Source organism: Mustela putorius, unplaced genomic scaffold (assembly GCF_011764305.1).
Source record: "Mustela putorius furo isolate JIRA1106 unplaced genomic scaffold, ASM1176430v1.1 tig00000174_pilon_pilon_pilon, whole genome shotgun sequence".
Taxonomy (NCBI): Eukaryota; Metazoa; Chordata; class Mammalia; order Carnivora; family Mustelidae; genus Mustela; species Mustela putorius.
In genome coordinates this window covers 43,264,172-43,291,700 of record NW_025421304.1, presented here as the reverse complement: position 1 = coordinate 43,291,700, position 27,529 = coordinate 43,264,172, and the positions used below count along the sequence as shown (strand labels likewise).

At 56.6% G+C, this 27,529-nt stretch overlaps 1 protein-coding gene across 4 annotated transcripts in view; it reads right to left on the bottom strand.

Moving 5' to 3' along the window:
- Nucleotides 1–18,965, bottom strand: part of ZC3H18 (zinc finger CCCH-type containing 18) — a 60,105-nt gene extending 41,140 nt beyond the window's left edge. The window contains exons 1-3 of one of the 4 annotated variants that reach the window (XM_004753836.3): nucleotides 17,444–17,537; nucleotides 17,115–17,210; nucleotides 10,947–11,545 (exon numbers count right to left, since the gene is read on the bottom strand). In XM_004753836.3, coding sequence (XP_004753893.1) covers nucleotides 10,947–11,531 — 585 coding nt within the window. In that variant the 5' untranslated portion in view covers nucleotides 11,532–11,545; nucleotides 17,115–17,210; nucleotides 17,444–17,537. Of the gene's footprint in view, nucleotides 1–10,946; nucleotides 11,546–17,114; nucleotides 17,211–17,443; nucleotides 17,538–17,813; nucleotides 17,893–18,773 lie in introns of those variants that run through there. The other 3 variants (XM_045076422.1, XM_045076423.1, XM_004753835.3) reach the window with 3 other exon arrangements.
- Nucleotides 18,966–27,529: the final 8,564 nt, after the last annotated feature.

Genomic DNA, 27,529 nt, shown 5'->3' with positions numbered 1-27,529 from the left:
TAACGGGAGAAAGGAGGTGGGAGGGGCATCGGCCAACAGCCGCGGCTTCCCGACCAGAACGGACATTTTCTCGACTGTGTTCGGCCGCTCAGCAATTCCCGCGCATCTTCCCAACCCAGATTCCTCAGCCGGCGCAATGGGGCTGTGTCGAGCTCGCCTCCGAGACCGAGGCACAAAGAGGAACACCAAGTAAAAACACCCCGGGACACAGGCAAGGCAGGGGTGAAGCAGGGTTTCACCACGGCTCCCTTCATTAGCAATGCTGGGCAGAAAACGGTCACACTTCAGATTTTTAATACTCCCCCAATGTTTCAACAGGATTTATAGAGCAAAATATTTATGCTCTTTTTAAAAGATTTGTTTTCATTTATTTTAGAGAGAAAGAGAGTGAGAGAGAATGCACCGAGAGAGCGCGAGCCGTAAGCAGACTCCCCAGTGAGTGTGGAGCCCCAAGTGAGATCACGGACGGAGCTGAAATCAAGAGGCACACACTTAACCAGCCGAGCCAGCCAGGTGCCCCGGAATATTTTATGTTCTTAAAACTAAACACTCTCGGAGCGCCTGGGTGGCTCCACTGGTTATGTGTTTGCGTTTGGCTTGGGTCATGATCTCAAGGTCCTGGCTTGGCTGAATTCCACGTTAGGCTCTCAAGCTCAGTGGCGAGTCCGTTTCTCCCTCTCACTCAAATAAAATCTTAAACAAACAAACAAACAAAAAACCAAACCAAAACAAAAAGAAACTAGTTTCTCCCTCTCACTCAAATAAAATCTTAAACAAACAAACAAACAAAAAACCAAACCAAAACAAAAAGAAACTAAACACTCTAGGGCGCCTGGGGGGCTCCATCAGTGAAGCGTCTGCCTTTGGCTCAGGTCATGATCCCACGGTTCTGGGATCAAGTTCTGAGTCAGGCTCCCTGCTCGGTGGGGAGTCTGCTTCTGCCTCTCCCTCTCCCTGCCACTCCCCCTGCTTGTGCTCTCTTTCTCTATCACTCAGATAAATAAAACCTTAAAAAAGAAAAAAAAAAAAAAAAAAACAAAATGTTCTGGTATATTTCAAAGCGGCTCCTTTAAAATAAGTAAATAAACAAACAAACACCCACATCCTCTAATCTAAAAGCCTAGAGCTGGGAAGAGGGAGATCAGTGAGACCCAGGTCCTCTCTCCGTAGCCCAGAGCTCCTAACCTTGGCTGTCAAGTCTTGACATGATGCAGGGGCTTTGAAAACACGGGAGCTTGGGTGGGTCTCGCCCTCAGGGATTCCCAAGAGCAGCCGTGATCCGGACTACTGCTCTGTGCCCTGGCCGGCCGCCAGTACCCCAGGGCCTCAGTCCCAATGACCTGCAGGGATACCCGCCTGTGTCCCTCAGCTGAACCCCCAGCCCCAGGGGTCACCTGCAGTCCAGAGCGAGTATGCAGCCACCCCGCTGACATCTCTGTCGGGAGGTCCTAGATGGAGCCCCCCTGTCCTAGCCTGTTCCGGACCACCCAACCCAGGGGGTCACACAGGGCAGGCTGTGGGAGTCATGGGAGCATCTCCCGTCTCCTGCAGCATCGCGCTCATCCAAAGCACGGCCCTGTTCCACCCGGTCTGGAGCCACTTCCTGCCTCGTGGCCCACTCTCTCCTGACTGCCCACAGGTGGTGGCCTTTCGGACCCCAGCCCGCCTTCTTCCTTCTCCGCTTCTCTTAACGCGCAGCTCGTCTCATTTTCAGATGGCAGGGGAGTCTCCGCCCTCGGCTCCCTACCCCCAGCTCCCTTTGTGACGGGTCTTGGCCACCACAGCCCTGCCCGACTGAACAGGAGCTCTCCCAGGCCGGACTATGTCACGTCCAAGCACAGCGCTGGGCTTCTGGCCAATGGTAAGTATCTGTTTAATGAAGAAATACTGAAGTCAAACCCTGGGTTTCTGATGACATTTTTTTTTTTTTAAAGATTTTATTTATTTATTTGACAGAGATCACAAGTAAGCAGAAAGACAGGCAGAGAGAGAGAGAGAGAGAGAGAGAGAGAGAAGCAGGCTCCCCGCTGAGCAGAGAGCCTGACACGGGACTCGATCCCAGGACCCCAAGATCATGACCTGAGCCGAAGGCAGAGGCCCCAACCCACTGAGCTACCCAGGTGCCCCTGATGACTTATTTTTAAAGCTTAGGTATTTGTATCATTTCTGCTTTGAAAATATTTACTTACTACAAAAGCATTTTAGCGGTGCCCAAGTGGCACAGCTGGTTAAGTGTCCAACTGCTGGTTTCGGCTCCGGTCATGGTCTCAGGGTTGGGAGACTGAGCCCTGAGCTGGGGTCCGTGCTCAGGGTGGAGTCTGCCTGAGGACTGTTCCTCCCTCCCCCCTGCCCCTCCCCACTGCACACGTGTGCACTCTCCAGTAAATAAATCTAAAAAAAAAAACCCATTTTATAGTGAAAAGAACACCTGCTAGAAAGTTATATCCCTTAAGAAGCAACAGAATGACTTTTCTTTGAAAAGATTAAATAATTTATTCAAGGACTTTTTTAGTCCCCAGAACATACTCATCGTCTAGCCGAGGCCCACCCCTTCCGCGCACCAGCACCGTCTCCCCACTTCCCAACCGAGGGACGATTTCCTCACGTCTCAGAGGGCACACGCACCCTTCACGTGCGGGACGGGGCACCGCTCTCCTCTGGCCCTTACCGTCTTCTTCTTACGACTGTGCTCGCAGAGATGACCGCCAGGCCAACCCTTCCTGTGCGGTTTACACAGGCTCAAACGGAGAGCAGGTTCTTCGGTCACTGGGAGAGCGAGCTCTTTTGAAAGATTACAAGCCATTCGAATCTCTGTGCTTCACTTGGAAATGAAGGCACAGGAGCGGAGCTGAGGAGAGCGGGTCCGCAGTCCGCTCACAGCAAGGGCACTGGGTGAGATTTAAGGAGATGTTTCTGCAAAGCTGGGACTTCCAACACTTGGCAGAGCAGAAAGGAGAACCGGCCACCCATCTCCAGACTGGTGAGTGGCCATGCGAGCCACGGAGAGCAATTCTGCGCAGCTGCTGGAAACACTCTGTGACAGACCTAGCAACGCACGGCAGAGCACTCATGACGCGACGTCCCCCGGAGATGCCCTGCTGGCCGCGGCCCCCCACCAGCCCCCACACCCGCTAGGATGGAGACAGACGCCTGTCCCTGGTGCTTGGCTGGGTTTATGGGCTCCCCGTCAATTAAAAAACAACCGAGAACAATCAATAAATCTCTAGGCAATGTCATATCCTGAAATTTTCAACAAACCACTTAGTAGCATGGCTTTTCAAGTGATGAAAAATTAAAAGAAGTCGTAAAACCTTGCAGAGTTTCATGCAGACGCTGCCGAAGAAACGGGACCTGTAGAGTCGGGGTCGCACGGCGCTGCTGCATGCGGCCGGCCCGGCGAGCGCGCCCCGCACGCGGGTTCTCTCAGACCACCCGATCGCGCGGCTGCAGGCAGAGACAGCAGAGGGTGGAGGACGGGGAGGGGCCCCAGCCGTCGGGCAGAGCAAACTGGTGGATATACACACGGGACAGTGCTCCTGAGGCCCTCCGCGACCCCCACCCAGACAGGCCGACACAGCCTGAGCATGGAGCCCGGGGGTGGGCAAGGCTCTCTGGGGTCTGCAGGCCTCAGCAAAGCCCGGCTGGCACACTGGCCTCAGAGCGTCCTCAGGGAAACACATGCGGGGTACACTGGACTCCGATGGCTTTATGAGACAGGACTGGGGGAAGGCCTGGGCTCGCATCCTGACGGTGTGCACAAGGACAAGGGCCTCCACTTCGAGCTGGGGAGCCCCTGAGCAGAACTGGTGGCCGCGCTCAGGGAGCTCCGTGTGCAGCGTCTCGGGGCACCCCAGCAGTGAGAGCTCAGGACGCGGTCACGACTGACGGGAAGGACCGAAAAGACGACTGTCTAAGCAACGCGGCCTGGCCTCACCTCCTGCTCCACACAGGTTTTTATTGTCCTTTAAAACAAACCAACAAAAACAACACACGCACGCTATTTCTCTGACAGGAAGCGGTTCCACCACGGCAGCTCCTGCACGGACAGGGGGTCAGCAGTGGCTGGGCACGTGCGGAGGCACACGGGCACAGGCCCCCGAGGCCACCCACCACCTCCGCAGATCCTGGCTTCTGCGTGGGCAGGAGGGAGCAACAATACAGATCCATCGTCCCTTACCCGAAACCCTTGGGGGCAGACATGTTTCGGGAGTTCAGAAACATTCTGGCTTTACAAAGGCGGTAACAGCAGTGCTTTGAAACAGCTCCCCGTAAAGGACACAGACTGCCTTCTGTGCGGAGACATGTGACCAGCCCCAGGAGCGGTAAATATAGGACACACAGCCTGGTGTCCACTGGGGCCAGATCTGCCACCAGAAGAACTAGGAAACCCTTCTGTCCTCAGAGCTCTGGGACTCCCACCGCTTGGGGTGGGGGCTGTGGCCGGTGTGCCTGCGCGAGCCCATGCTGACCAGGCTAAAGGACATGGAGGCGGCAGTCCTTCGGGCGGCGGACCTGGCACTCCCTCTTTGCTCAAAGACAGCACCGGCGGCTGCCTCCGGGGCTTCAGCAAGGCTGTAAGCATGTGCGTGAAGTGCCATGGAGAAGAGCAGACATGACCCACGGGCACCACCTGGAAGGAGCCAGGCCCTTGCGGAGGGGAGACCCTAAGCCACCAGAGGGCGTGTGTTAAAGGGACACCTTCCGTAGAGGCTGTCAGGTATCTAGACACAGAAGGAACAGGCGGATCTGAACAGGAGAAAATACAAAATACCACTTGCAAAGAAAATGTTTAAAGTAGTTTTCACATGGGTGGACCAAGAGCAATCACCTGTGAGCCAGGGGTGGGCTGTCCAGTCAGGACTGCTGTCCTGCTGTCCCGCTGCCCCTGACAGGCCAGCCCACCAGTGTGAGAGTCAGCGAAGAGCGCAGGTTTGGAACATGACACGCAGCCCACCGTTCCCCAAAGGGATAGCGCCAAGTTCTACTGACCAAATGACGACAAAGAAAACCAAAGCCGACCCACGAACAAAGGGAAGGACGCACACACCCGACAGGGGGCCCGAGTTGGAAAAGGCCAAATCAAGACCCACAGATACGCATCTGAGGGCCTCCTCCCACCCGGGCAGGAGGAAGAGCTCCGGCAAGACAGCGGGGGCAGCCAAGGACGGGCCTCCGCGCGGCAGAGCGGGGCCAGCGGGCTCCCTCCGCTCTTCTGCGAGACGCAGACGCAGACACAAGGTCACAGGTGAGTCTGTGATCAGTGTGGCTTCCAGAACGGGTGGGGGACTATGGATTAACTAAGGTTCCCTGGGGCTCGGATGGCAGGGACCCTCGGCGCCCACCCCACAAACGAGCCAACGCCGTGTGTAAACCCTCCCGGCCCAGCCACGGCAGCATGCGGCACTTCCAGAAAGTATCTGTGTCGGGAGGCTGTGCCGGCGGCACACCGGACATATATAAGGGTCATTCGAGATCTTACGAGTCGTGTGGTTTAGAAAAAAGAAATGTATGGGTTTATGCACAAATTGATGTCACCATCGGGAGAAATACTAAGAGGGTAGCTGGGGCGGGTGGGCGTGACCCGGCCACACGTCAGGTCACCTATGCTAGTGACCCAAAATCTAAAAGGGAGAAAAAAGGCACGGAGATGTGTCACGACAGAGGAGAAAAGCACTCGGCTGTCTGGCAATTCAGGGCCAGGAGGCCGCAGGGAGGTGGGCGTGTGCTCTGGACAGCCAGCCTGCGGGGCACGGGAACTCGCGGCGGCCTCGGGGAATGCATACTTCTGAGGTGTGCGCCCAACTGCCCGATCCCTCTCACGAAGCAGCCAGGCCCGAGCGGGCTTGAAAGCGACCAGCAGAAAGTCCTTTGGGACGTTCGCCTTCCGTGAGGCCAGAGGCCACTTCGCAAGGACTCCGTAAAAGGGAGAGAGCGAAAGGATGGACAATACCAGGCTACTTCCAGAAGGAAGCGCACACCTCTGGCTCCCTCTCCGTCAGGGTCACGGGCCTGGGACGAGGAGGAGGACACGGCGCCAGAACACTAACGGGGCACCTCGGGAAGGAGGGATCCGGGGATGGAATGTCTGCCTGGTGGGGACACGGGGCAACACTGCAGCAGGGATCAGCCAGGGAGCGATGAAGGGCCGGGCCGGGGCCGGGGCCGGGGCCCAGGAGCAGGCCCCATACAGACTGACGGGACATGCACCCCGGGCCCCAGCAGCTGAGGGCCGGCACTGGTCACCCGCACCCAGGACTTGGGCTGCCCTAAACGCGGGAACAGCTCCCCAGGATAAGCCTCCCTTCTGCCCACGGCCACTACGTACTTCAAAAGCGCTCAACATTAATGTCCCCCAAAGTAACAGGGGCTCGCCATCTGCTCAGCACGCAGCTTCTGGCTGCCTACAGTGGGAGGCTGCGGAGACTGACGTGAGCTGCCCAGATAGGTTCTGGTCTTCGGGAACTTGCATTTTTGGAGGTGGGGTGGGGGGGAGCGACAGGAACAAGCACACCAGTGGCCTGAGTGTGTGGAAGTAAACAGAGTCCTCAGCCAGGGGTGACAGAGCCCAGGGAGGAGGCAGAGCCGCCATAAAGGAAGCAACATTCACGCTGACGGCAAGGGGTAGGGGGCAGCCAGGAGCGCAGCCGGGGGCGCCAAGAGTGGAAATCAGCAGGGAAGCTCCTGGAGGCAGCCGCGCTCCTGTGAGGGTCCGAGTCACCATCTACGATGCCTGTCCTCCCCTTGTTGAGGTCTGCCGGTCTCCAAGGGGGCTGGGGTGGGGTCCTGCTCTGCACGCTCACACCCCGGGCACAGTGCAGCATGTGGGCATGCCACAGGGCTCCCCAGGGCCGTGACCAAGAGACCCCATCTGTGGCGTGGGGAGACTGGGTCCGCACGGTGGAACGAAGCCGCGCTCAGGTGTCCGCAGCAGCACTGCTCCGGCGCGGCAGCCCCCCCCCCCCACAAGAGGGTGTGGCGGACGGCGGAGCCAGCCGCCAGCGAATGCTAGGATCTGAGGGACAAGAAAGCCAAGCTAGATTTTTATTCCACATGCTTCCTCCAGGGAAACGGGCCAATCTCTAGGCAATGGGCACTTTCCAGGGCTGGTTTGGTTCAACCCAAGGTCCCACCACTACACCCAAGTGGGGGCAAGCCCGCTGGCGCGGGGCAGCAAGGTGCTCCAGGACCTGCAGAGAGACACCTGACCCCACAGAACCATGGAAAGGCAGGAAAGGAGCTGAATTTCCCCCAAGACTTATTCCACAGCTGATGCGAGAACTCGCACCTGATCGTCTCTGGGTGGCAAACAGGCCGCCAGGACCCACAGCGCCCTGGTCACCAGGACGCCTCGTTTCCTTAGGACAGAAGCAAGCCACGACTTTTCTCTCCGTGACTCCGAGAAAACCACATTCACACGCAATCTCAACCAATAAGTTCATCTTTTACCTAAAATTTCACCCAAACTGACGAACTTGAGTCTCACAGCATCTCTTTCCTCGGTAACCCTGTGGCATAGGCACATTGTCCAAAACCGGAAGGGAAGCGCAGCTTGAAACCCTAGGGGCGCCTGCCTGATCACGTCCTGACCATACCCTTTAAATGAAGCTCCAAATGAAAACGATTAACTCAGCTGTGAGAAGATAAAAGATCTGAGATCCTCAGCTTACAACCATAGAACCCACCCCCGTTCTGTTCTTGTGAACCAAAGTCAGATAGGCAGGGTTTAAACCCCACACACTTACCAGGCACAGCCACTGGCCACCACAGTCCGAAATGGACGGAGCCCCGCTGCACCAGCAGCTGGCTAGGAAGTGCGGTGCTTACCGTGAACCAAAGGCTAAGTACTTCCGTAGCAGCAACCTTCTCCCTCCCCTAAACCAGAACATTTCTTTTTCTTTTTTTTTTAAAGATTGTATTTATTTGACAGACAGACAGAAAGCACAAGTAGGCAGAGTAGCAAGCAGCAGGAGAGGAAGAAGCAGGTTCTCCACTGAGCGGGGAGACCCACATGGGGCTTAATCCCAGGACCCTGGGATCCTGACCCGAGCCAAAGGCAGAAGCTTCACCGACTGAGCCCCTCAGACACCCCTAAACCAAAACATTCCGGAGACCTATTCCACGCACCTTTCACTGCCATGACTCCTGGAGAGGCAGCATCCCCTTCCCTGGGGTGCTTAAAAAACCCTGATTATTTCAATGTGCTCTGTCCTCTCTCAGCTCCTCTGAATAAAAACATTACTCAGGAGGACTTCAGGCTCCACACCCAAACTCAACTTATTTTTTTTTTAAATATTTTATTTATTTATTTGACAGACAGAGATCATAAGTAGGCAGAGAGGCCGGCAAGGGGTGGCGGGGAGGAGTCTCCCCGCTGAGCAGAGAGCCCGATGCGGGGCTCGATCCCAGGACCCTGGGATCATGACCTGAGCCAAAGGCAGAGGCTTTAACCCACTGAGCCACCCAGGTACCCCCCCAAACTCAACTTTTAAAGGTCATGATTACAGGGGCACCTGGATGGCTCGGTAGTTGGGCGTCTGCCTTTGGCTTGGGCTGTGAACCCAAGGTCTTGGGATCAAGCCCCAAATGGGGATCCCTGCTCGGCAGGAAGCCTGCTTCTCTCTCTCCTGCTTCCCTTGCTTGTGTTCCCTCTCTGGCTGTCTTCCCTCTGTCAAATAAATAAATAAAATCTGAAAAGTAATAAATAAAGATAATGATTACAGAAGGGTTAGGGTTAGGGTTAGGGTTAGCCCCTTGTCGGCTCCACGCTCGGTGGGGAGTCTACTTAGGACTGTCTCTCCCTCTCCCTCTGGCCCTCCCCTACCCCAAGCGTACGTGTGTGCACGTACTCTCAAATACATGAATATATCTTTAAAAAATCATGACGACTAAAGAGGTAAGGATATGCAACGGGGAAAAGTCTCTTCAACAAATGGTGTTGGGAAAACTGGACAGTAACACGCAAAAGAAGGACACCGGGCCACTTCCTTATACAATGTACAAGAAACAAACTCAAAATGGACTGAAGACCTAAATGTCAGACCTGAGCCTGACAGGTCTCCTACAGGAGAGCACAGGTGGTGATTTCTCCAACATCGGCTACAGCAACGTTTTTCTAGATATGTCTGTATAGCGGCAAGGGAGACAGAAGCAAGAATGAACCACTGGGACTTTACAAGATAACGAACCTTCGCACAGCAAAGGGAACAGCCGACAAAACTAAAAGGCAACCTGTGGAATGCGAGAAGACACCTGCCAATGATATACCCAATAGAGGATTAGTATCTAAAGTAAAGAACTTACGAAACTCAACAGCAAAAACCCAAATAACCCAGTTAAAAAGTGGGCAGAAGACATGAACAGACAATTCACCGAAGACGAAACCCAGATGGCCAACAGACACATGAAAAGATGCTCCCCATCACTCATCATCAGGGAAATGCAAATCAGATCCAGAATGAGACGCCACCTCACACCTGTCAGAATGGCTACAATGAGCAAGTCAGGAAGCGACAGATGCCGGCGAGGACGCGGAGCAAGGGGAGCCCTCGTGCACCGTTGGCGGGAATGCAGGCAGGTGCGGCCGCTCTGGCAAACAGCATGGCGGTTCCCCAAAAGGTTAAAACCACCACCCTATGACCCAGAAATCGCACTACCGGGCATTAACCCCCAAAATACAAAACACTTATTCAAAGGGATGCATTGACCTCTATGTTTACAGCAGCATTATTTCCCAGAGCCAAGATACAGAAAAGAGCCCACATGTACACCCATACACAAACGGATAAAGAAGATGTGGTGTAGACACACGAGGGAAGTCTACTCACCAGTAAAAAAGAGGGAAATCCTGCTATTTGCGACAACATGGAGGGAGCTAGAGAGTGTAATGCCAAGTGAAAGAAACCAGAAATAGACAAATACCGTATGATCTCACTCGTACTGGAATTTAGGGAACAAATGAACAAAGGGAGAAAGAGAGACAAACCCAGAAACAGACTGGTGACGTCAGAGGACACACTGCTGGCCCCCAGAGGGGCGGGGGTGCGGGACGGGCGAAGAGGTGGCAGGAAGACGGGGTGCACTTGTCTTTGGGGGCACTGGGTGATGCGTGGAAGGGCTGCATCGTTACGGCGTGCACCCGAAACTGGTGCTACACTGTACGTTAACTGTCCCAGAACTAATGAAAGAAAAACAGACCACGATTAAAGTCCTTCGATCGGACGATGCATCATAAAACCCAACCTATCTGCGTCTGAGAGGGTATGTTAGTGTTAGCGTCTCTGTAACCTGAACTGCAGAGTGTTTAAGTCAATTAGAACCAAGTGAGATGGCCTGATCAAAGGCTGAGGTGTTTGGAGACAGCCCCCTATGATGCACTCCTAAGGATCTTTCCGGGGACACCTCCAGAGATGCTTGGCCCAGCCGGCACCCTTGTTGGAGGACGGGCTCGGGGACAGAGATAGCCTGGAAGAACAGACAGGACTCAAAGGAAGCTCTGAGCTCGTCGTTCGGAGCGCAGCCGTCTCAAGGAACTAACAGAACTGAAAATCCACGATGGTTTTAGTTGAACGTGACCTCGAATATCATCTAAAGATCGCAAAAATAAAAGGAGAAACGATCTCCGCTCACCACACAAACCCGGAGCGCAAGAGAAATCCGGGTTAGCGCCTGCACACCGGCCGTCAGCAGCAGCGAAGGGGAGGGTGCGCCGAACGGCCAGCGGCCAAGCGGCAGACTCAAGTTCTCGGACTCTAGCCTACTCCCTGTCCCGCCTGGTTTCGGACACTCCCTCATCACCACAGGGACTGCTCTCAGAGCAGTCCTGACGTCCCAGCCCTCAGGTCTCCTGCCCCCGACCCCCTGCCCCATGCCAGCCCCCGCCAGCCCGGACACCCGCGCCAGCCCCCCCAGCCCGGACACCCGCGCCAGCCCCCAGCCCGGGCACTCACATCAAGCTCCCCATCGTCGAGCTCCCCGTCATCATCCTCTTTGTTCTTCTCCTTGGCGGTCTCCAGGGGCTCCTTGTCTTCCACACTGGGAACGCCTGTCGCCCCCTCGTCCCCAGGAACTCCTTCCCCCTTGTCCTCGTCATCCTCGGCACCGGCCTTCTCGGCCTCGTCCTCCTGCCCAGCGGGGGCTGGCTCCTCGGGGACCTCCTCATCGTAGTCTAACTCATGCTCGTCCAGGTCCCTGGTGACCGACGAGGCCTCGTCCCTCAGGTCGCTTGTGCGCTCTTCCTCCCCTCCGTCCCCCTCCTCCCCAGGAGGGGGGCTCGTGGGGTCCCTGCTCAGATCCCGGGCCTCGGACTCCCGGTCCTGGTCCTCCTCTTCAGAGCGACTCTCCTCCTCCTCCTGGCTCAGTCCCGGGCCGGCGGTGTCCTCGTCCTCCAAATCAGAAGCCCTCCCCCCAGCTCCGTCCAAATCCGGGTCGGACCCGCTCTCCCTCAGAATGTCATCGTCCGAGAGCCCCTGCTGCTCCTCTTCTTCGTCCTCTGGAGAGCGAGGGTCCCGTTCAGGGCTCTCGGCCACATCCATCGGTACCCACAGTTCTGCGAAAGAAAGAGAACACAGACACACAGCAGTCAGCGACACAGAAGGTCAATCTCGGCCTGGTTTTCTCGGCCCCGTGCTCATCCCCGACCTGCAGGGGGTACCAGGACCTGCACCTCTCTTGGTCCCGCACCGCCCCTCCAAAGCCCAGACTGCACTCCACAGACCGCTGCTGCCGGCGGTCCCACCAGGGAGTCCATGGGCTGGCCCTGCACACATTCATCCACAAGGCTGCACGCGGTCCCTAAGCTGTGTGTGTGTCACAGCTCGGCGATCTGGCTGGGACCTGGAGCGCTCCTCGCCACAAGCACACTGGGCAGGTGAACAGAGAGTGAGCAATGAGACAGGCAGGCATCACAAGGGAAAGCTTTTTGGATCCTTAAATTACTTTTAAAATTCAAGAAAAGATGCATTGTGGAATGAGGCAACAAAACTAAAGGCACGCTGCTATCTTTCTAGAGCCACGCTCAAGGGTCTGGAGCAGAAACCCTGGCTGGCCTTGTCCCCAGGTCACGGGCTAGCTCCGGTTCCTGAATGCACCTCTCCAAGTATGGCCCCAACTGCCCCATCAGAATCTTCAAACACACAGACCTTGGGCCTTCTCACAGATCTGTATGCTGGGGCCACCAACAGATGCTCAGAAAGTAGCATCCGTTCGTGCATGCTGAGATGACCTCACGGAAAAGTGGAGAACCGTCATTCTAACAGAGCTAGGCCACGGAAAAGAACCCTGGCTGAAAATTGTATGTATCTGAGTAGTTTCATATGTTAGAAGAATGTCATTTCAAAAGACCTTTTTCTCCAATTTTTACTAACCCAGACTTCATGATAAAGCAGACACGTTCCGTTTCCCCACCTCCATGCCCAGTGACAGGACATCGTTCCGTCGTTTAAACGTAACGTGCAGAGAGTGGGACAGGAGCCCCCAGTCAGCATTTACCAGTGCGGCCTGGAGCTAGTCACTGCGGAACTAGTTGGAAATAACGGAACCAGTGAGGGGCTCAGTGTTTACTTGGTTCTTCGAAATTTTAATTTAAAATAATGCATGTTGGGACGCCTGGGTGGCTCAGTTGGTTAAGCAGCTGCCTTCGGCTCAGGTCATGATCCCAGCGTCCTGGGATCGAGTCCCACATCGGGCTCCCTGCTCAGCCGGGAGCCTGCTTCTCCCTCTGCCTCTGCCTGCCATTCTGTCTGCCTGTGCTTGCTCTCTGCCCCCCTTTCTCTCTGATAAATAAATAAAATCTTTAAAAAAAAAAAAAAAAAAATAATGCATGTTGCACATATGCAGCTTGGTACTTCAGCAAGATCTGGAAACACACCATATAATTACGTACTTTAAATATAAAGAATTATTTTGCGCATTCATGTAACTAAAAACTAAATATATATCTTTCAAGTTTATACTTTTGAAAGGAGAAACTGTGTTTAAAGATGCACATACCAAGAGATAATATCTTTACCTTCGGTTAAAAACACTTTTCTTTGCAGTTAATGGAAATTATTACAATTGAGTACACATTAAGACAGACCACTTAAAATTCACTTTATAAATCAACTAAATGGTTAATAATAAAAATTTACGAACCAATCCATTCACAGCCACAGTTTTAAGAATGACTCACTTTTCAGTCTTCCTAAGAGCACTATTCAGAGGCAGGACCACTGGGGAGGATTGTTAAAAAGTCAGGCCTCAAGGGGCGCCGGAGTGGCTCAGGCAGCGAAGCTTCTGGCTCTAGGTTCCGGCTCAGGTCGTGACCTGAGAGTGGTGAGGATGAGCCTGGCATGGGGCTCGGGCTCTGCACTCAGTGAGAATCTGCTTGAGATTCTCCCTCTCCATCTGCCCCCTCCACGCCCCTCCCCAGGGCTCACTCTCTCTCCCTCTCAAAAAAAGTCAGTCTTCCAACGATGGACTCTGCTGAAAATCAAGAAGCGCCGACCTCCCAGGGGGCAGAGCCTGTCCCTGTGCACAGCACACCTACTGGCCACAGTAACGAGGAGCAAGGTGCCCGAAAGCTAAGGGCTTTCCGTTCTCAGCTGTCGCACAGGGCCTGAAGGAAGGGAGTCACGACGGCCACTCAGGGCTCCTTCCCCTTTACTAAGGAGTAAGATTTTCCTTTGTGTATGAGTCCTATGCCCGTCTTTGCATAGTCTGATCACACCATATAGAAACCTTCCTCGTGGGAGGGCAGTGACTTCGGTCTCCCCAGCTGCTGAATCTAGACATACACCCTGTGGGCAGCCAGTTGCTTGGAGCTGGTCCCTGAGCCTCAGACCTCCTACTCGAACCCCGACAAATTCTTTTTGCTTAAGCGGGGAGATGCAGAGAGAGAGGGAAAGAGAGAATCTTAACCCAATGCGGGGCTTGAACTCACGACCCTGAGATCATGACCTGAGCTGAAATCAACAGCTGCATGCTCAACGGACTGAGCCCTCCAGGCGACACCCAGCAAATTCTGATTCCCACCTTTTTGAGTCCAACGGCAACCCTGAAAACAAAATGACTTCTTACTTAAATCAATCAAATGTTATCTCAAATTACACGTCCTCTCAAACTAGTTTAAAAATTTGCAACGGACAAGTCTGCTCCTGACCTCCCGACACCCGACCCTGCTCAGGGCCACAAGCTCCTCCAGCCTGTGAACAGCCCTTTGCTGGGGCTCGGATGCAGATGGGTTTGCACTTCGGTTTCAGGGTTATGTTTAGATCCAAACTGCTTTTTATATTCTGTGAAATTGAAATCAAATCCTCGAGTAAGAAATGGAAGAAACAGAGCACCTAACTTCAAATACCTGAACCAGTGCAAAAAGTGGGCCAGGCCAGCGGGCAGTTTACCCCTTGGTGTGCTGCAGGGTGATGGGGTATGCAGACGGCGCAACAGACGGGCTCTGCGTTAGAGCTGAACCCCAGCCCCTCTGCTTCCCAGCTTCGGGATCCCGGGCCAACTATGTACACTTGCCACACCTCAGTCTGTCTCTTCCCCTGAAACACGGGTACAACAGTATCTACTTTACAAGGCTGTTGCAACAATTACACGAGATAAGCCTGATAACAAGCCTGGCAAGGGTTCCACATATCTGAATTCAAACTGAATTAGAGAGACCAGTAAAGGTAATCCTCACCTCCTAAGAACCAGACCCCTATCGCTCCTGACAGACGCATTTCCAGTCTCTGGGCACACCTGAGTAATTCGCTCGCGGTCTCACTCGACAAACAGCCCTCTACTGCACGCGAGACTCTACCATTGCAAGGATGTCTGCGGTGAAGCTGGCAGCCACCACCATCTGCTAAGAGACGACCCGTGTCAGGTACCTGAACAGTCCCTCACGCCAGCCTTCCAAATAAGCCATGTTCCCGGTCACGGGGAGAGCCCAGGCCACACAGCCACTGAGCGGGTATCCTGGGACTGCAAATCAGAGCTGCCTCTAGGGCGTGCAGTTGGGTACAGAGCCTTGCGCCGCGTGTGAAACAAGCCGGTGCTCCCCGCTGGGGACCAGCTCCGCTGTCTGCTGTTGTTTCTACAGGAACATGGAACCCAAGTTCAAACTGATCTTACAAACTCTTTTTTGGGAACAGAACCCATTACTGGGGACTCCTACTGAACCAGTAGATTCCACCCGTTTTTCTTTTCTCCCTTTTAACATCTCACGTTGATCGTCTACAGTTCTCTCAGGCCCTCCGGAAACAAGAACGTTCTCATCCACGTGGAACAGGGAGCGCATCATTTACACAGTTTATTAGTTAAGACAGCTACGAACACATGGAGGGCCGACTTGTGACACCAGCCATTTATTTTCACCTTGTCTGAAGTTTGGCTCTTGGGCATGTAAACCAAACACGAATCCAAGAAAAGAAACCACAGAGGGGCACACCTTTACACGGGCGCCCCGGGAAATGCCGACTGGAATCACAATCCTGAGAGGCCGGTGTGCTGTGGCAGGGCAAGTAATTTCAAGAAGTACTGAATGCGCGCCCCCACAGTTTAAATCTTGGGTATCACTTCAACTGCCAAGCACACAAAGGCCCTGAACTTCCTGACTCTCAAAGGCAGTTTCCAGTGCTGACCAGAAGGGGGCAGGGCAAAGGGTCCCGGGCGCACCTGCTACTCCGAGGGCGGCCGGCCAAGGGTGGTGGTGCTTAGCCTTAGCGGGGCAGGGGCTGTTTTGAGAATCTGATGAAGGGGACGGGAAGGCTTCTCTCCCTAGAAAAAATGGAATGTATGCAACTTATCTCCCACTTTCAGGAGAAAATCCCCTGAGGTTTATTCACTCCTCCCAAATTGAGAATCTTGCCCTAAGTATACTATACGTTGCTCTAGGGCATATCCAGACTGACCAGGCCATGCACAACTGTCTGTCTGCAAAGTCTGCTGGCAGATCCCTCCCCTCCATAAAGTACCTGAGTAGAAGGCTTCAGACTCACCTCTGCGTTTCCCAAGCTCAGCGAACAGCTAGCCCTTAGGGGCAGTGCTCCATGTAAACTATTGTGTCAATTGGGTCACACCTGAGACTGTAAAGGGGTCACTATTAACAATTACAACAGGTGGCTCAGTGGGTTAAGCCTCTGCCTTCAGCTCAGGTCATGATCCCAGGGTCCTGGCATCGAGCCCCGCATCGGGCTCCCTGCTCAGAGTGGCGATGGCTTCTCCCTCCGCCTGCCACTCCCCCTGCTTGTACTCCCCCCCTCTCGCTGACGAATAAGAAAAATCTTAAAAAAACAAAAAACAATTACAACAGGCATGAAGAGGGGCTTCCCTAGGCACAATGGGAAACACAGTCACCCTTCGGAGCTCTGACAACTTCCTGAAGAGCCCCGTCTCTCCTCTACCGATGGAACCCCTGCGATTTGACAGTACGAGGCCACACGCAGGCGAGCACCCTGGAGAGAAAAATGTGCCCGAGAATCTACCTATTAGAAACAACCTGAGTCACAGCTCGCAGCACAAAAGAGAAGTGTCACTGGGGGTCAGAAGATGGTTTGTGTTTCAGGCCTGGGGCTGGACTGGTTCGCGGTTTCTCTGGACATCTACATCCTGTTTTGAGATGAATCCAGCCTGGCAGCCACCTGAGCGCACACGTGAGGTCCGGTGCCGGGAGAGCGCGCAGCCCATTGCGTGCGGACGAGGACACGGAGGGTCCTCTCGTCCCGTCTGCACCAACTCCCAGTTCATGGTTTTCACTCAGTTGTTCTTCTCACGTGATCACCTCGTAACTGAAGATTCTCGGCGAACTTTAGAACTACCTCTTCGGTTCTCTGACCCACAAGATGGAGAACTTGCCCAGAGAATTGAACGACAAGTGTCCATCCCTGTGTTCCCACTGCTGCATTCAGCAGACGACGTTGGACAAATGCTTGTTGAGTGAGTAGCAAAATCTTGTTACTTGATAAACTACCTGTTGCATCCCCGGAAGAAACTGGAAGTGAGTGCCCCGTTTTTAGAAGACCACCCCAGAACTCGACACGCAGTGGGCACTGCCTCATGTCCCAGCAGCCGCTCTGCAAGGCTGCACACTGACTCCACTGACAATACTGAAGTGCAGACCATTTGGGGAACTTCTCTGCTTGACTGACCTTTCAAATCTGCAATGTTCTTTCCTGGTGCTCTGGGAGAAGCAGGTATCCCTCCTGTCAAGGCAGGTCACTTTGAGAAATCACAGGAAACCATACCTGGTGTGGTAGTACATGAGGTAAGCTACCGAGCCAGGTAAGATGATCGCTGCTTAAACATGGGGTACGGCTATTAATGAGACCAATTTTATTACATGGCTTTTGTATTTATTGCCAATACCCAAGTTAGAAGGTAGTTTAGGCAAAGGAGCACCCATGAAATATAAGCATAACCTTTTAGGACAACAACTTTTAACAGAGCAATCCCCATTTGAATGTTTAAGTTCTGGTACCTCTGGTTAAAAATTCTGATTCATGGCGTGCCTGGGTGGCTCAGTGGGCTAAAGTCTCTGCCTTCGGCTCGGGTCATGATCTCAGGGTCCTGGGATCGAGCCCCGCATCGGGCTCTCTGCTCGGCAGGAAGCCTGCTTCCTCCTCTCTCTCTGCCTACATGTGATCTTTGTCAAATAAATAGATTTTTTAAAAATTCCGATTCATGACCACGGATTACAGCATCTAAAGGACGTCAAAGATGACAGACTCCACCCCAAACTGATTAAACTTGACTCCAAACTCCCCAGGAAAGCAGCACTCACCTTGAGACGACAGGTAGCTGTGAAAAAGTGAAAACCCTTCTTCCACACGAGCAAGCTCACGGCTTACCTGCTGGCTCGCTGGAATGATCCCACAAAGCTTTCCTACAACATCCGGGCGTTCCCCACCCTAAACCAGAGAGGAGCTCCAGCCTTTGGCACACTCGCGTGCTCGGACTGTGAAAGCCTCCGCTCCACGAGCACAGGAGGGAGGCGCGTCTCCACGAAGAGATGGTGAGACTCTGCTGGCCCCCAGGCAGCACGGCAGGTACCAGGCACCCTCTTCTTCCAGATCCCCCCGGCCGATGGAGCACCGACCTACTCCGGCCGAAGAGCCTGCGGGCCGGAGCTCTGCGAGGACGCACGACCACTCTGCGCGGCAAACGCGCTGTCCTAAAGTGCTCGAGGAAGCTCAGGCGGAGTCCTGGGCTCGCCCGGCACGACGGCTACAGTTTGTCCAGAGGACGCGCATCCTTCGCGCTCCTCGCTGAAGGAGCAAGAAGTTCGTGCGCGGCGCGGCGCGCGCTGGGGCTCGGCCAGCACCCCAGCCTGTGCGCGCCGAAGCCGAGGGAGCAAGTTCCGGGAGGCTCCCGAGAGCTCAAAGTTCCCGGGGAGCCCATCCCCAGGCCGGGCCGGTCTCCTCGCGAGGGCGCCCCTGCGGGCCTCGCCCCCGGCCCCCGCCGCGGGCGGCAAACATGTGCCACGCGAGTGTCCCGGAAGAGAGATGACAGCTTCGGGAGAACGGAGTCCGCCGCGGGCGCGGGGCGCGGGGCGCCGGGCTCCAGGCGGGCTCCAGGGCCGCCCGGGCCGGCCAGCCGCGGACCGGACGCGGGATCGTGCCTGTTTCCGCGGTCCCTGCCCACGACCCGAGAGCCACGCTCGGCCGGGGACACGGCCCGGAGCGCTCCCCGGAGGCGGCGGCGCCGGGGCTCCCGGGCCTCGGCTCCGCGCCGCCGCCACGCTCCCCGCCCGGCCGCCTCGGCCTCCTCCCCGCCGGCCCGGCCTCCCCGCCGCCGCCGCCGCCACTTACTTCAGCGCGAGGGCGGGGAGGGGGCCACGGCTCCGCTGGCGTCGGGGCGGCGCGGGGAAGGCGTCCCTCGGCCCTTCCGCTCCTCACAGGCTCCGGCTTGAGGCGCGACGCGGGCGGAACAAACGGGCTCCACTACCCGCGGGGGCCGGCCATTGTGCGACGTCATCAGGCCGCGACAGTCGTCCTGCGGGCCGGCGGGCTTCCCTCGCTCGCCCCGCCCTCCGCCCGCTTCCTTCCGGCCTCCGCGCGGCCGCCTCCGCGCGGCCCCGCCCCCGCGGCGCGCGCCCGCCCGAGCCCGCCACGGCGCAGGCGCCGCCGAAGGCCCCGCCCCAGGGTGTGTCTTCGAGCCCGCGCGCCGCCGGCCGCCTGACCACGCCCGCGGAGGGGGGCGGGGGAAGGCGGGGAGGGGGAAGGCGGGCCGCGCCGCGCGCTCACGTGACGCCGCGCGCCGCCGGTTCCCGCGTGGGGCCCCGTGCAGCGGGCGGGAGCGGCCCCGCGGCCGGAAATCCCGCGCCGCCCGCCTCGTGGAGCGCGCGCACCCCGCACGCAGTCTGGGCAGCCCGGGCGCGGCCCCCTGCGCTCCGCGGGCTCCGGTCGGTGCCGCCCAGACCCGGTCCCCGTGGAGCGTCGGGGGTCGACGCCGGAGCGAGGCTGGGACCGTCCCGGCTCTCGTGCGGGTCGTCGGCTCCACGCGCTGCCCCTTCGGTCGTGGGTGCGAGGTTCACGGAGCGGCTCCGGCCGGCCGCGACCCGCTCTCCGGGGCCGGGGTCCCGCGGGGGGCCGCCCGCGGGGGTCAGACGGCGCTTTCTGGGAAGATGCTTGATGTGGAAGTGACGTGTGCCCCGGCCTGGGGCTCGAGCTCGCCGCCCGGAGAGCAGGCGGGGGACGCGCCACGCACCGAGTGAGCCTCCGGTTCTGCAGGGGAAGGTCCCGGGCTGAGCCGAGAGCGCCACGCGGGGCTCGATCCCAGGACCCTGAGCCCCCACTGAGCCCCCCAGACGCCCCACGGGCCGGGCCGGGTTCTTCATCATTCCCGTGTTTCCAGTTTTCACTGGACGCTGCGAATTATGTACCTGGTCCTGGGTGCGGTGAAGGGTGTTGGGAGGCGCGGGGCAGAGCAGGCCTGCCCGCAGCCCATCCTCCTCCGGAGGGCCCGCAGGAAACCGCAGAAAGAGCTCCTCCCTGGTCCGCCTGCCCCCGTTGAGCCCGAGTTTAAGCGTCTGGCCGACAGTGAAGTTGCATGAACTTGTAGAGGTTCGCCCCGTGTTACCGGAACGAACGAGCAGGGGAAGAAGTGGGGCACGCGCAGAGCTACCACATGGCCCAGCAATGACCCTCTTAGCTGACACAAGAAACGGAGTAGGCACAGACACCTGCACACTCACGGGAGTTGGTAGCAGCTTTACTCACAAGAGCCACGAAAGGAAACGACCCACATGTTCATCAGCTGATGATAGATAAATACGGTGTATTTGTTCAGTAGGATATGTTCTGTCATATAAAGCAATGAAGTCTTTATAAGAAGAGATAGCACCGAGTTCCCTCTCTCCTCCTCCTCCTCTTCCTCCACATACTAGGTGGGGGCACAAGAAGGGGACACCTGCTTCCTGACCATACCAGGACCCTGTTCCTGGACTTCCAGCTTCCGGAACGGTGACTGTTCTGAAGGTGAAACACAAATCTCTTATTTGGGGAAAACGGGTCATTTGGAGTCAGCCGTCACTAGTGTGTCGTTCTGACGCTAACTGGCAAGCATGCACACCTCCCTGGTCAGTGTGCTGGCGGGCGTGGTCCCATCTGGCTGGGGTCATGGGGCTGGTCAAAGCCAACAGGCCCGCCTGAACATCACTTACGGGCCAGGACAGCTCGTACGACTCTCCCAAACGGTGACAGGTGTTTGCACAGTGATCATGGGGGTCACCGAGTCTGAGTTGAGCAAGAGTGACAGTCTACCCCAGGTGACAACCACTTTGGAAAACCACAGGCACGTTGAGAGCAGTGCTCTGTGACCAAACAAGGCAATCCTAGACAGGCATGCTCAGAGTGGAGCCCTTGGACAGCAGCAGAACCCCTGGACCAGCTAGGAATGCACATTCTCAGGCCCTGCCCTGCGCTGCTGTGCCAGAAACTCTGGCTGTGGGGCTGGCAGGCTGCCTTTTCACAGACCTGGGGATCTGGTGCCCCACAGAGGGCGAGACTACAGGACTGGACTCTCTTGCCCTGGCCAAAAGGAGACATGAGCAAGGATACTTACAGGAGATTTCTTGATAATAATGGAAAGAACAAAGGGGAGAGAACAGAAGTGGCCCAGATGTTTATAGCTGAGTGCAACATTGTATCATGTGTTACACACTGCAACAGATGAGTCTCGCCTGCATGTACAGGATGTCTATAAGGATGGTGCTGCTTTTTTTCCACTCTGGGAAGCTGTTTCAAGCATGGCATTGACTGCCCCATTGAGGAGTGATGGAGCCACAGTAGATCTTGAGCAGGGGAGTGACGTGAAGAAAGGTGGCATGCTGGACATCTTAACGCTTCATCCGAAGCTCCTACATCTGAGTCACCTGCAGGGTCTGTGGCTTTTCCTCTTGGTTTTCAGTGATCTGGTCATGCTTTGCAGCACACCTTGTACTTCTTATTGATGTTAGACACAGTGGATACATTTTTACGGGGTGCTGGGATGGCCTTATCAGCTCCCAAAGAGGGTGAGGCTGGTTTCAGCAGATCACTGGGCTCTGTTAAGCTTTGCTTCTAGGATTCGCAAGGGCTGGTTGTTTCTGAGAGTGTGGGCCGCCCGTACTCCTGGGAGTGGAGCGTCTGCACTCTCAGAGGACGGTCTGCACTGTCCGCACCAACTCCGTGTCCGCAGGCTTGATCTGCAACCTGCTGCTCCTGCTTTCATGCTGCTGCCGCCCCTCCTTCCAGCTCCCGGTCTCCCCAGCTGCGCGTCTCTGCCTGTTCTCACGGTTTCCCAAGCACGGGCACCACCACACCACGGGCTTGCACTCGGGATGCTGGGCTCCTCTGCTCCAGGCTTTTGCCTCACGTTCCAGATGGCTTAGACTGTCCACTCAGCTCAGCAGAGCCGTGCGTGCAGCTGTCTCCCTCCCAGCCTCCTACAGGGCAGATGCCGGCTTCACCTTGCTTCTCTTTGCTCAGGGGTGGTAGCCGCACAGCTGCGCATGTTGGCGGCCCTCCAAATGCGCACATGCACGTATTTCAGCACGTCGGGGTTTTATAGCTGTCTTTAGAGGAGGGCGTGGGGTGGGGCTCCTGGGGGGGTGGGACCTACATTCTTACTTCTTCAAGGTAGCAGTGCCTGTGTGAGCCGCTGCTGTTTTCCCAAGATGCCACCAGAGGGCGCGCCAACCCCGGTGTTCTCCCCTCCCAGGCCTGGGGTAGGGGCGGATGGGTGCTGCTCTGGCTGCCAGTGGCCCTCAGCCCTTCTCATTCTCCGGGTGGCCCCTTGGATGACCTCAGGCTCCTGGACATTCCAGTGCTATCCATTCCCACCTGGCGAGGGGCACATGCATGTGCGTGTGCACACACACACACACACAAACACACACACATTCCCTTTCGTCTTCATCCAGGAGCTCTTTCTTCAGCGAGAATACCGATGGAGTACACATTTCTTTTCAGCTCTTTTATATGTTTGGAATTCACGTCTGGGAGACAGCTATGGACGCGGCTTGCAGGAAGGGCCCCTGGTTCTGTGTCAGACCCTGACTCCTGAGGGACCCCTGTCTTCTCCAGGCTTTGTCCCTGATTCCCGAGGGCTGCCCAGCACTGACTCCACCAGCCTCTTCCAGGCATGACCCTTGGTCCCAGCCGAGCAGTGGCTGCCAGCCCCCTCCTCTCTGGTGTGGCCAAGTGAGTCAATGAATGAGTGATTGCATGAAAGAATGTTAGTTTAGCTCACAAGTCACAGCCTTTACCAGTAACAGCATGGGCACAGCACCCTCGTTCTGTGCTACTGCGCCGCCCGTGGTTTCCCCATCCCAGCTGTCAGGGACGCCCTTTCTAGAAGACAAGGGGGCTGTGGTGGCCAGTCTCCAAGATGGTCCTGAGGAACCCTGTCTGCTGGGACTCGTGCTCTGGAACAGTCACTTGATCTGGGCTGGGTCATGACGGCCCAAGCTGGCAGGGGCGGGGGAAGGCACTGTGTGCTCTTGGGGCCCTGAGGTGCTGTAGGAACTCCGGCTTCTTCACAGGCTCAGCTGCATGGAGAGGGCCAGGCTTTGCCCTCCCAGCTAGCCCAGCCTGCTGGTCTTCTTTGTGAGACAGCAGGTGCACAAGCACTGGCCAGGTTGCTGACCCAAGACACCTGAGGCCCCACCATCACCACACACAGAAGACCACCCAGGGGAGCCTGCTGCAGCAGTGTGGACAATAAGGAAGTTCCTGTCCTTGGCCCGGCCCCAGAGAACCAAGGCCATGGGGACTCTGCGGCAACTGGGACCTGGGCTCTGCACCCACGCGGCCCCCCAGCCCTGTGATGACTTTACCACTGGAATATGACTTGCTTTCTCTTAGTGCCAGCCTGCCTACATCTCTGTGCCGACAGCTTCATACCTCCGCCCTCAAGCCTCTTTTATACAAAATCCCCCTGAGCTTCCAGGAGCACCTCCCACCTTCAGCAGAACGCACGGCCGAGTACCCGAGACCGCTGCTGAAGTACTGGTCAACAGCCGGACGGCATGACTTTCCACCAGCCAGAGGGGTCACAGCTGTGGGACCAGACATGAACCCTTCAGTTTCCAGGCCATGGAAGAGGTCCAGAAGTCCCCAAGAAGAGTCCAGCTGGCTGAGGTAGAGGGTCCTCGGTTATGGACAGATGGTATGGGAGTCGTATGGTCGCTTAGCACTGAGACAGCAGAATACCTGCATGCTTCTTTGGAGGCCCACTCCGACACACACCCTCCCTCACCAGGTCCGCTGGGGCATGCCCCAGGAGTGCCGTCTGCAGCACACGTTTGGAACACCTCCTTCCCTGAGCCTCCACCTCCCGGCTGCGGGTTCTGATCGACTGCCAAGCTCCTAAGTCTAAGGACTGAGAGACGACATTCTAGGAAATCTCACTGTGGCTCATCCCCAAATCCTCACTCCCAAGAGCATGGCAAAGTGGCCTTTCCTGCCCACGCCTGCTCTGGTCCTTGGGACCGAATGTAGGAACACTGCCATGAAGATGGCAAACGTCTTTTGTCATTTTTCCTAATTACGGAATCAACCCACCCTTCCAGAGGCAGACAGTTAAAGAAAGTAAGGGGATCTGGACTCTGAGCGTGTACCAGGATCCAGGCGTTTCCAGAGTCTCAGGGGAGGAGTGGCTGCCCAGCCCTGTGGCTAAAGACACAATTTTGTAGAAGGGGAGGTTTGGGTTCAAATCCCCACTCTGCCTGCTACAGCCTCGCCTTCCTGAGACTCTGCTTTGCCTTCTGGGAAACAGTGGTACTAACAGTTGCCAGCATGTGGGGATGGTTGCAACAGCCACACAAGACGTCAGAGGCCATGCCCAGGCCTGGCACATGGCACGCTCCTGGAGGATGGTTGCTGGTAGATATGAACCCATTCGCAAGCAGGAGACAACACGCACCAGCTCTTTACAGACGTCTTTGGCTTACTCTGTTACACACGTCCTGCCATGCCAATCGGTACTTCTTACGACATCGGGTTTTTTTTTTCCTTTTTAAAAATTTATGTATTTGAGAGAGCGAGCGAGCGAGCGAGAGAGCACACACAGAGGGAGAGGGAGATGCAGGTTCCCTACTGAGCAAGAGCCTGAAGTGGGGCTCGATCCCAGGACCCTGAGATCATGACCTGAGCTGAGGGCAGATGCTTCCCCACTCAGGTGCCCCATGACATCGGTTTTAACTGATATTCTGCTGTGGGGACACAGCATTGAGTTCTTTCCACTCTGAATGGACATTTAAGCTATCGGTGAATTTAAGCTATCGGACATTTAAGCTATCTTACAAACAAAGGATATGTAACTGCTCCGTAACACCAGGAGATGCCACTGGGGGTTTCTTGGGAGGTTGCTGGCTGCAGGGCTCCTGGGGCACACAGTTGGGGGGGGGTGCACAGCATCTGTGAGATGTGATCTGTCTACAATGCAGGCGGGATAGTGGCTGGGAGAACTCAGGGCAGGGTGAAAGCACTCTCTACACAGGTTCTGGGAGGTTCCTGGAGAGGAGGAGGACTCCCCAAGATCAGGGGCAAGAGGGGTGGGGTAGAAGAAAGGTGCAGCATGAGGCTGATGTAGCTTCTCCTCTGTCAATGGCGTCCTGCTCTTCAGGATCGATGGAGACACCGTGCACATAACGCGGCGTGCGGGGTGTAGCAAGGGGTCCTCTAACCGTAGCTGCCCCCGCCGATCTCATCTGCTACTGTTAACTGCATAGCTGGGCGAGCCACCTTCCCTCTCTGCACCTCTGTTGTCATGTCCCGGGGCCTTGGAGGAGATGGGGGCTCGTAGGCACTTGATAGCTTTCTCTCCCGAGGTCACCGTGCCTGTGGCTCCTTCTGGAAGGCTGCGTAATAAGGCAGCGGGTGGCTTCAGCACCAGCAAGGGCGGACAGCGCCAGGAGTTGTCCATGGGCTGAATTCACGGGGCGGGGGGTGGGGGACCCCCACTGGAAGAGGGCCGCAGAGGTGCGGGCTGCGGGGCAGAAGCAGCAGGGATGGGAGACGGACACCTGTTCTGTGCCTGGGAACGATGACCCTGCCATGCGATGCGGGATCACAGCCTTCCCAGAGGTTCCGGCAGCCATGCTTCGGGGCATGAGGGATTGGGGCCAGCCAGCCCGATACAAGGGCCTCAGCCACCCTTTGTCTACCCCCTCACATCAGCCTCTCCCCTGCTCTCTGTGTCCTGAATTCAGTCAGACCCTGGAAATCACAGTTTGGGGAACAAGCAGATGAAAATGCCACTCAGGCTGAGTTTGTGTGCAGGAACGCGCTAGCTGTGTCGTCTGAGAGTCCCCCAAACTGGAGACCACCCAGAAGCGCCCTGACAGCCCATCGTGTGTGGACACACTGCAGGGAGCCCCGCAGCACAGTCTCATGCAGCCGTGGAGATGGGTAGGGGACAGTCACATTTGGCAGGGACGCATCTCTCACCATGATGCTGGGATAAGCAGGACGTCAACCCTTACGTGCGGTTCTGGCTACAGAGAGCTCCCAGGCAGGCGACAGGAAGAATGGCATTTGAGGCTGCAGAGGGAGGGCAGGGGCGGGGAGATCGGGGCTCTTTTTTGTTCATTCAACCATCGGTTTATGTGTGGCATACTTGCTTCTGTGCTGATTCCATTTCAAGATGAAAAAGTAAAAAAGAGAGAAAGTCCCTGGGGCGGGGCCATTGGGCTTTCTTGGGGAGAGGGCTATTAAAACCCATATTCAAGGGCAGTGTCACTGGTCACTCAATTCCTGGCCAGTAACTCGCATACTAACTGTCCCTCCCTGGTTCTGAGGCCTGTGCCCGTGGCTCCTCGAACTCATGACCCCAGGCTCCCGAGACGGAGTTGCGGCTCTACAGGACTGAGCCAGCCACGCGCCCCTGAGATCTGCCTCTTAAATGCCGTGGAAGAGCCAGGCCCCTGACCGCATGGGGAAAACAGTCTGAGACTTGTGCTTCCTGGGCCAGCGGACGGGCTCCTTTGTGGTATCCTCCCAAGGGCTAGGCAAGAGAAGATGTGCCAAACATGCCCCCTTGTGGGGCACCCCTGCTTCCCATAGCCCCTGGACTCGGGCTCTAGACCTGCCTCTCAGCCCAAGACAGCCGTTCCCCCTCCCACACCCCAGTCTCCCCCTGACACACGCTGCAGTCATGCCGTCCTCTCCACGGCACAGCACTAGACCCCTCACCAGAGCTGCCTGCAGACTGTAGACACCGGAGCGCTTCCCAGTTAATCCCAGCCTGGCCTCTCAGGGTAAGGGGGCCTGTTCGTGCCCTTCCCACCTCCTCCCTGGATTTCTGCCTCCTCCTGTTAGCCCGCCAATGGCTCAGCTGGCTGGCAGGGTCCTTCTCGGCCTAATAAACTCCTAGGGAGCCCCTTCCCCTGGCCTGGGAGGGGAGGCAGGGATGGCAGAGCGGGTCTCCTGCTGGGGAAGCTGCACTAGCGGCGGGCGGGTTGGCTGGGTTGGCCGGGTTGGCCGTCACTCCCGCAGGGGAGGGCGAGGGGCTTGCAGGAGCAGGGAGACGTCGGCAGGGCCCCATGCGTCTGCGTGCGAGCACACGGTGCGTGTCTGCCTGGCACTGCAGCCTGCGGGACGAGAAGCCTCCGTCCGTGGAGTGCCCGAGGTGTTGGGGCTGTCGTCCCCTCTCTCCGTCTCTGGAAGGAAGAAGAAGGCGGTAAGGCTCCATCACGGGGCAAGTTCTCCAAGTTTCTCCTGGGGCCTGGGTGGGGAGCCAGCGGTGGCAGTCTCCCACCTGGTGGGATGCTTCCTGCAGAAAGGCTAGCGTGCAGGCGGGGGACGTGGAGAGGCCGTCCTGGGCCTGACCAAGGACAAGATCGTCTCGGTCTTCCTGGTGCTCCTGGTGGGTGTGGCAGGTGTCGAGGGCATTGCCATGGCAGTCCTAATGGTGCTGACGACATGTGACATGCACAGCACCACTTACTGCTCCCTGGTCAGCCTGGCCTGGCCGGCCTTGTGCTGCTGGCCGCGGGGCTGCCCAACATCTCTGACAGCCTGGCTGGGCAGTGTGTCTACGGGTGCGCTGGCTGCCTGGCCATCATCTACTTGTGGTGCCTGGG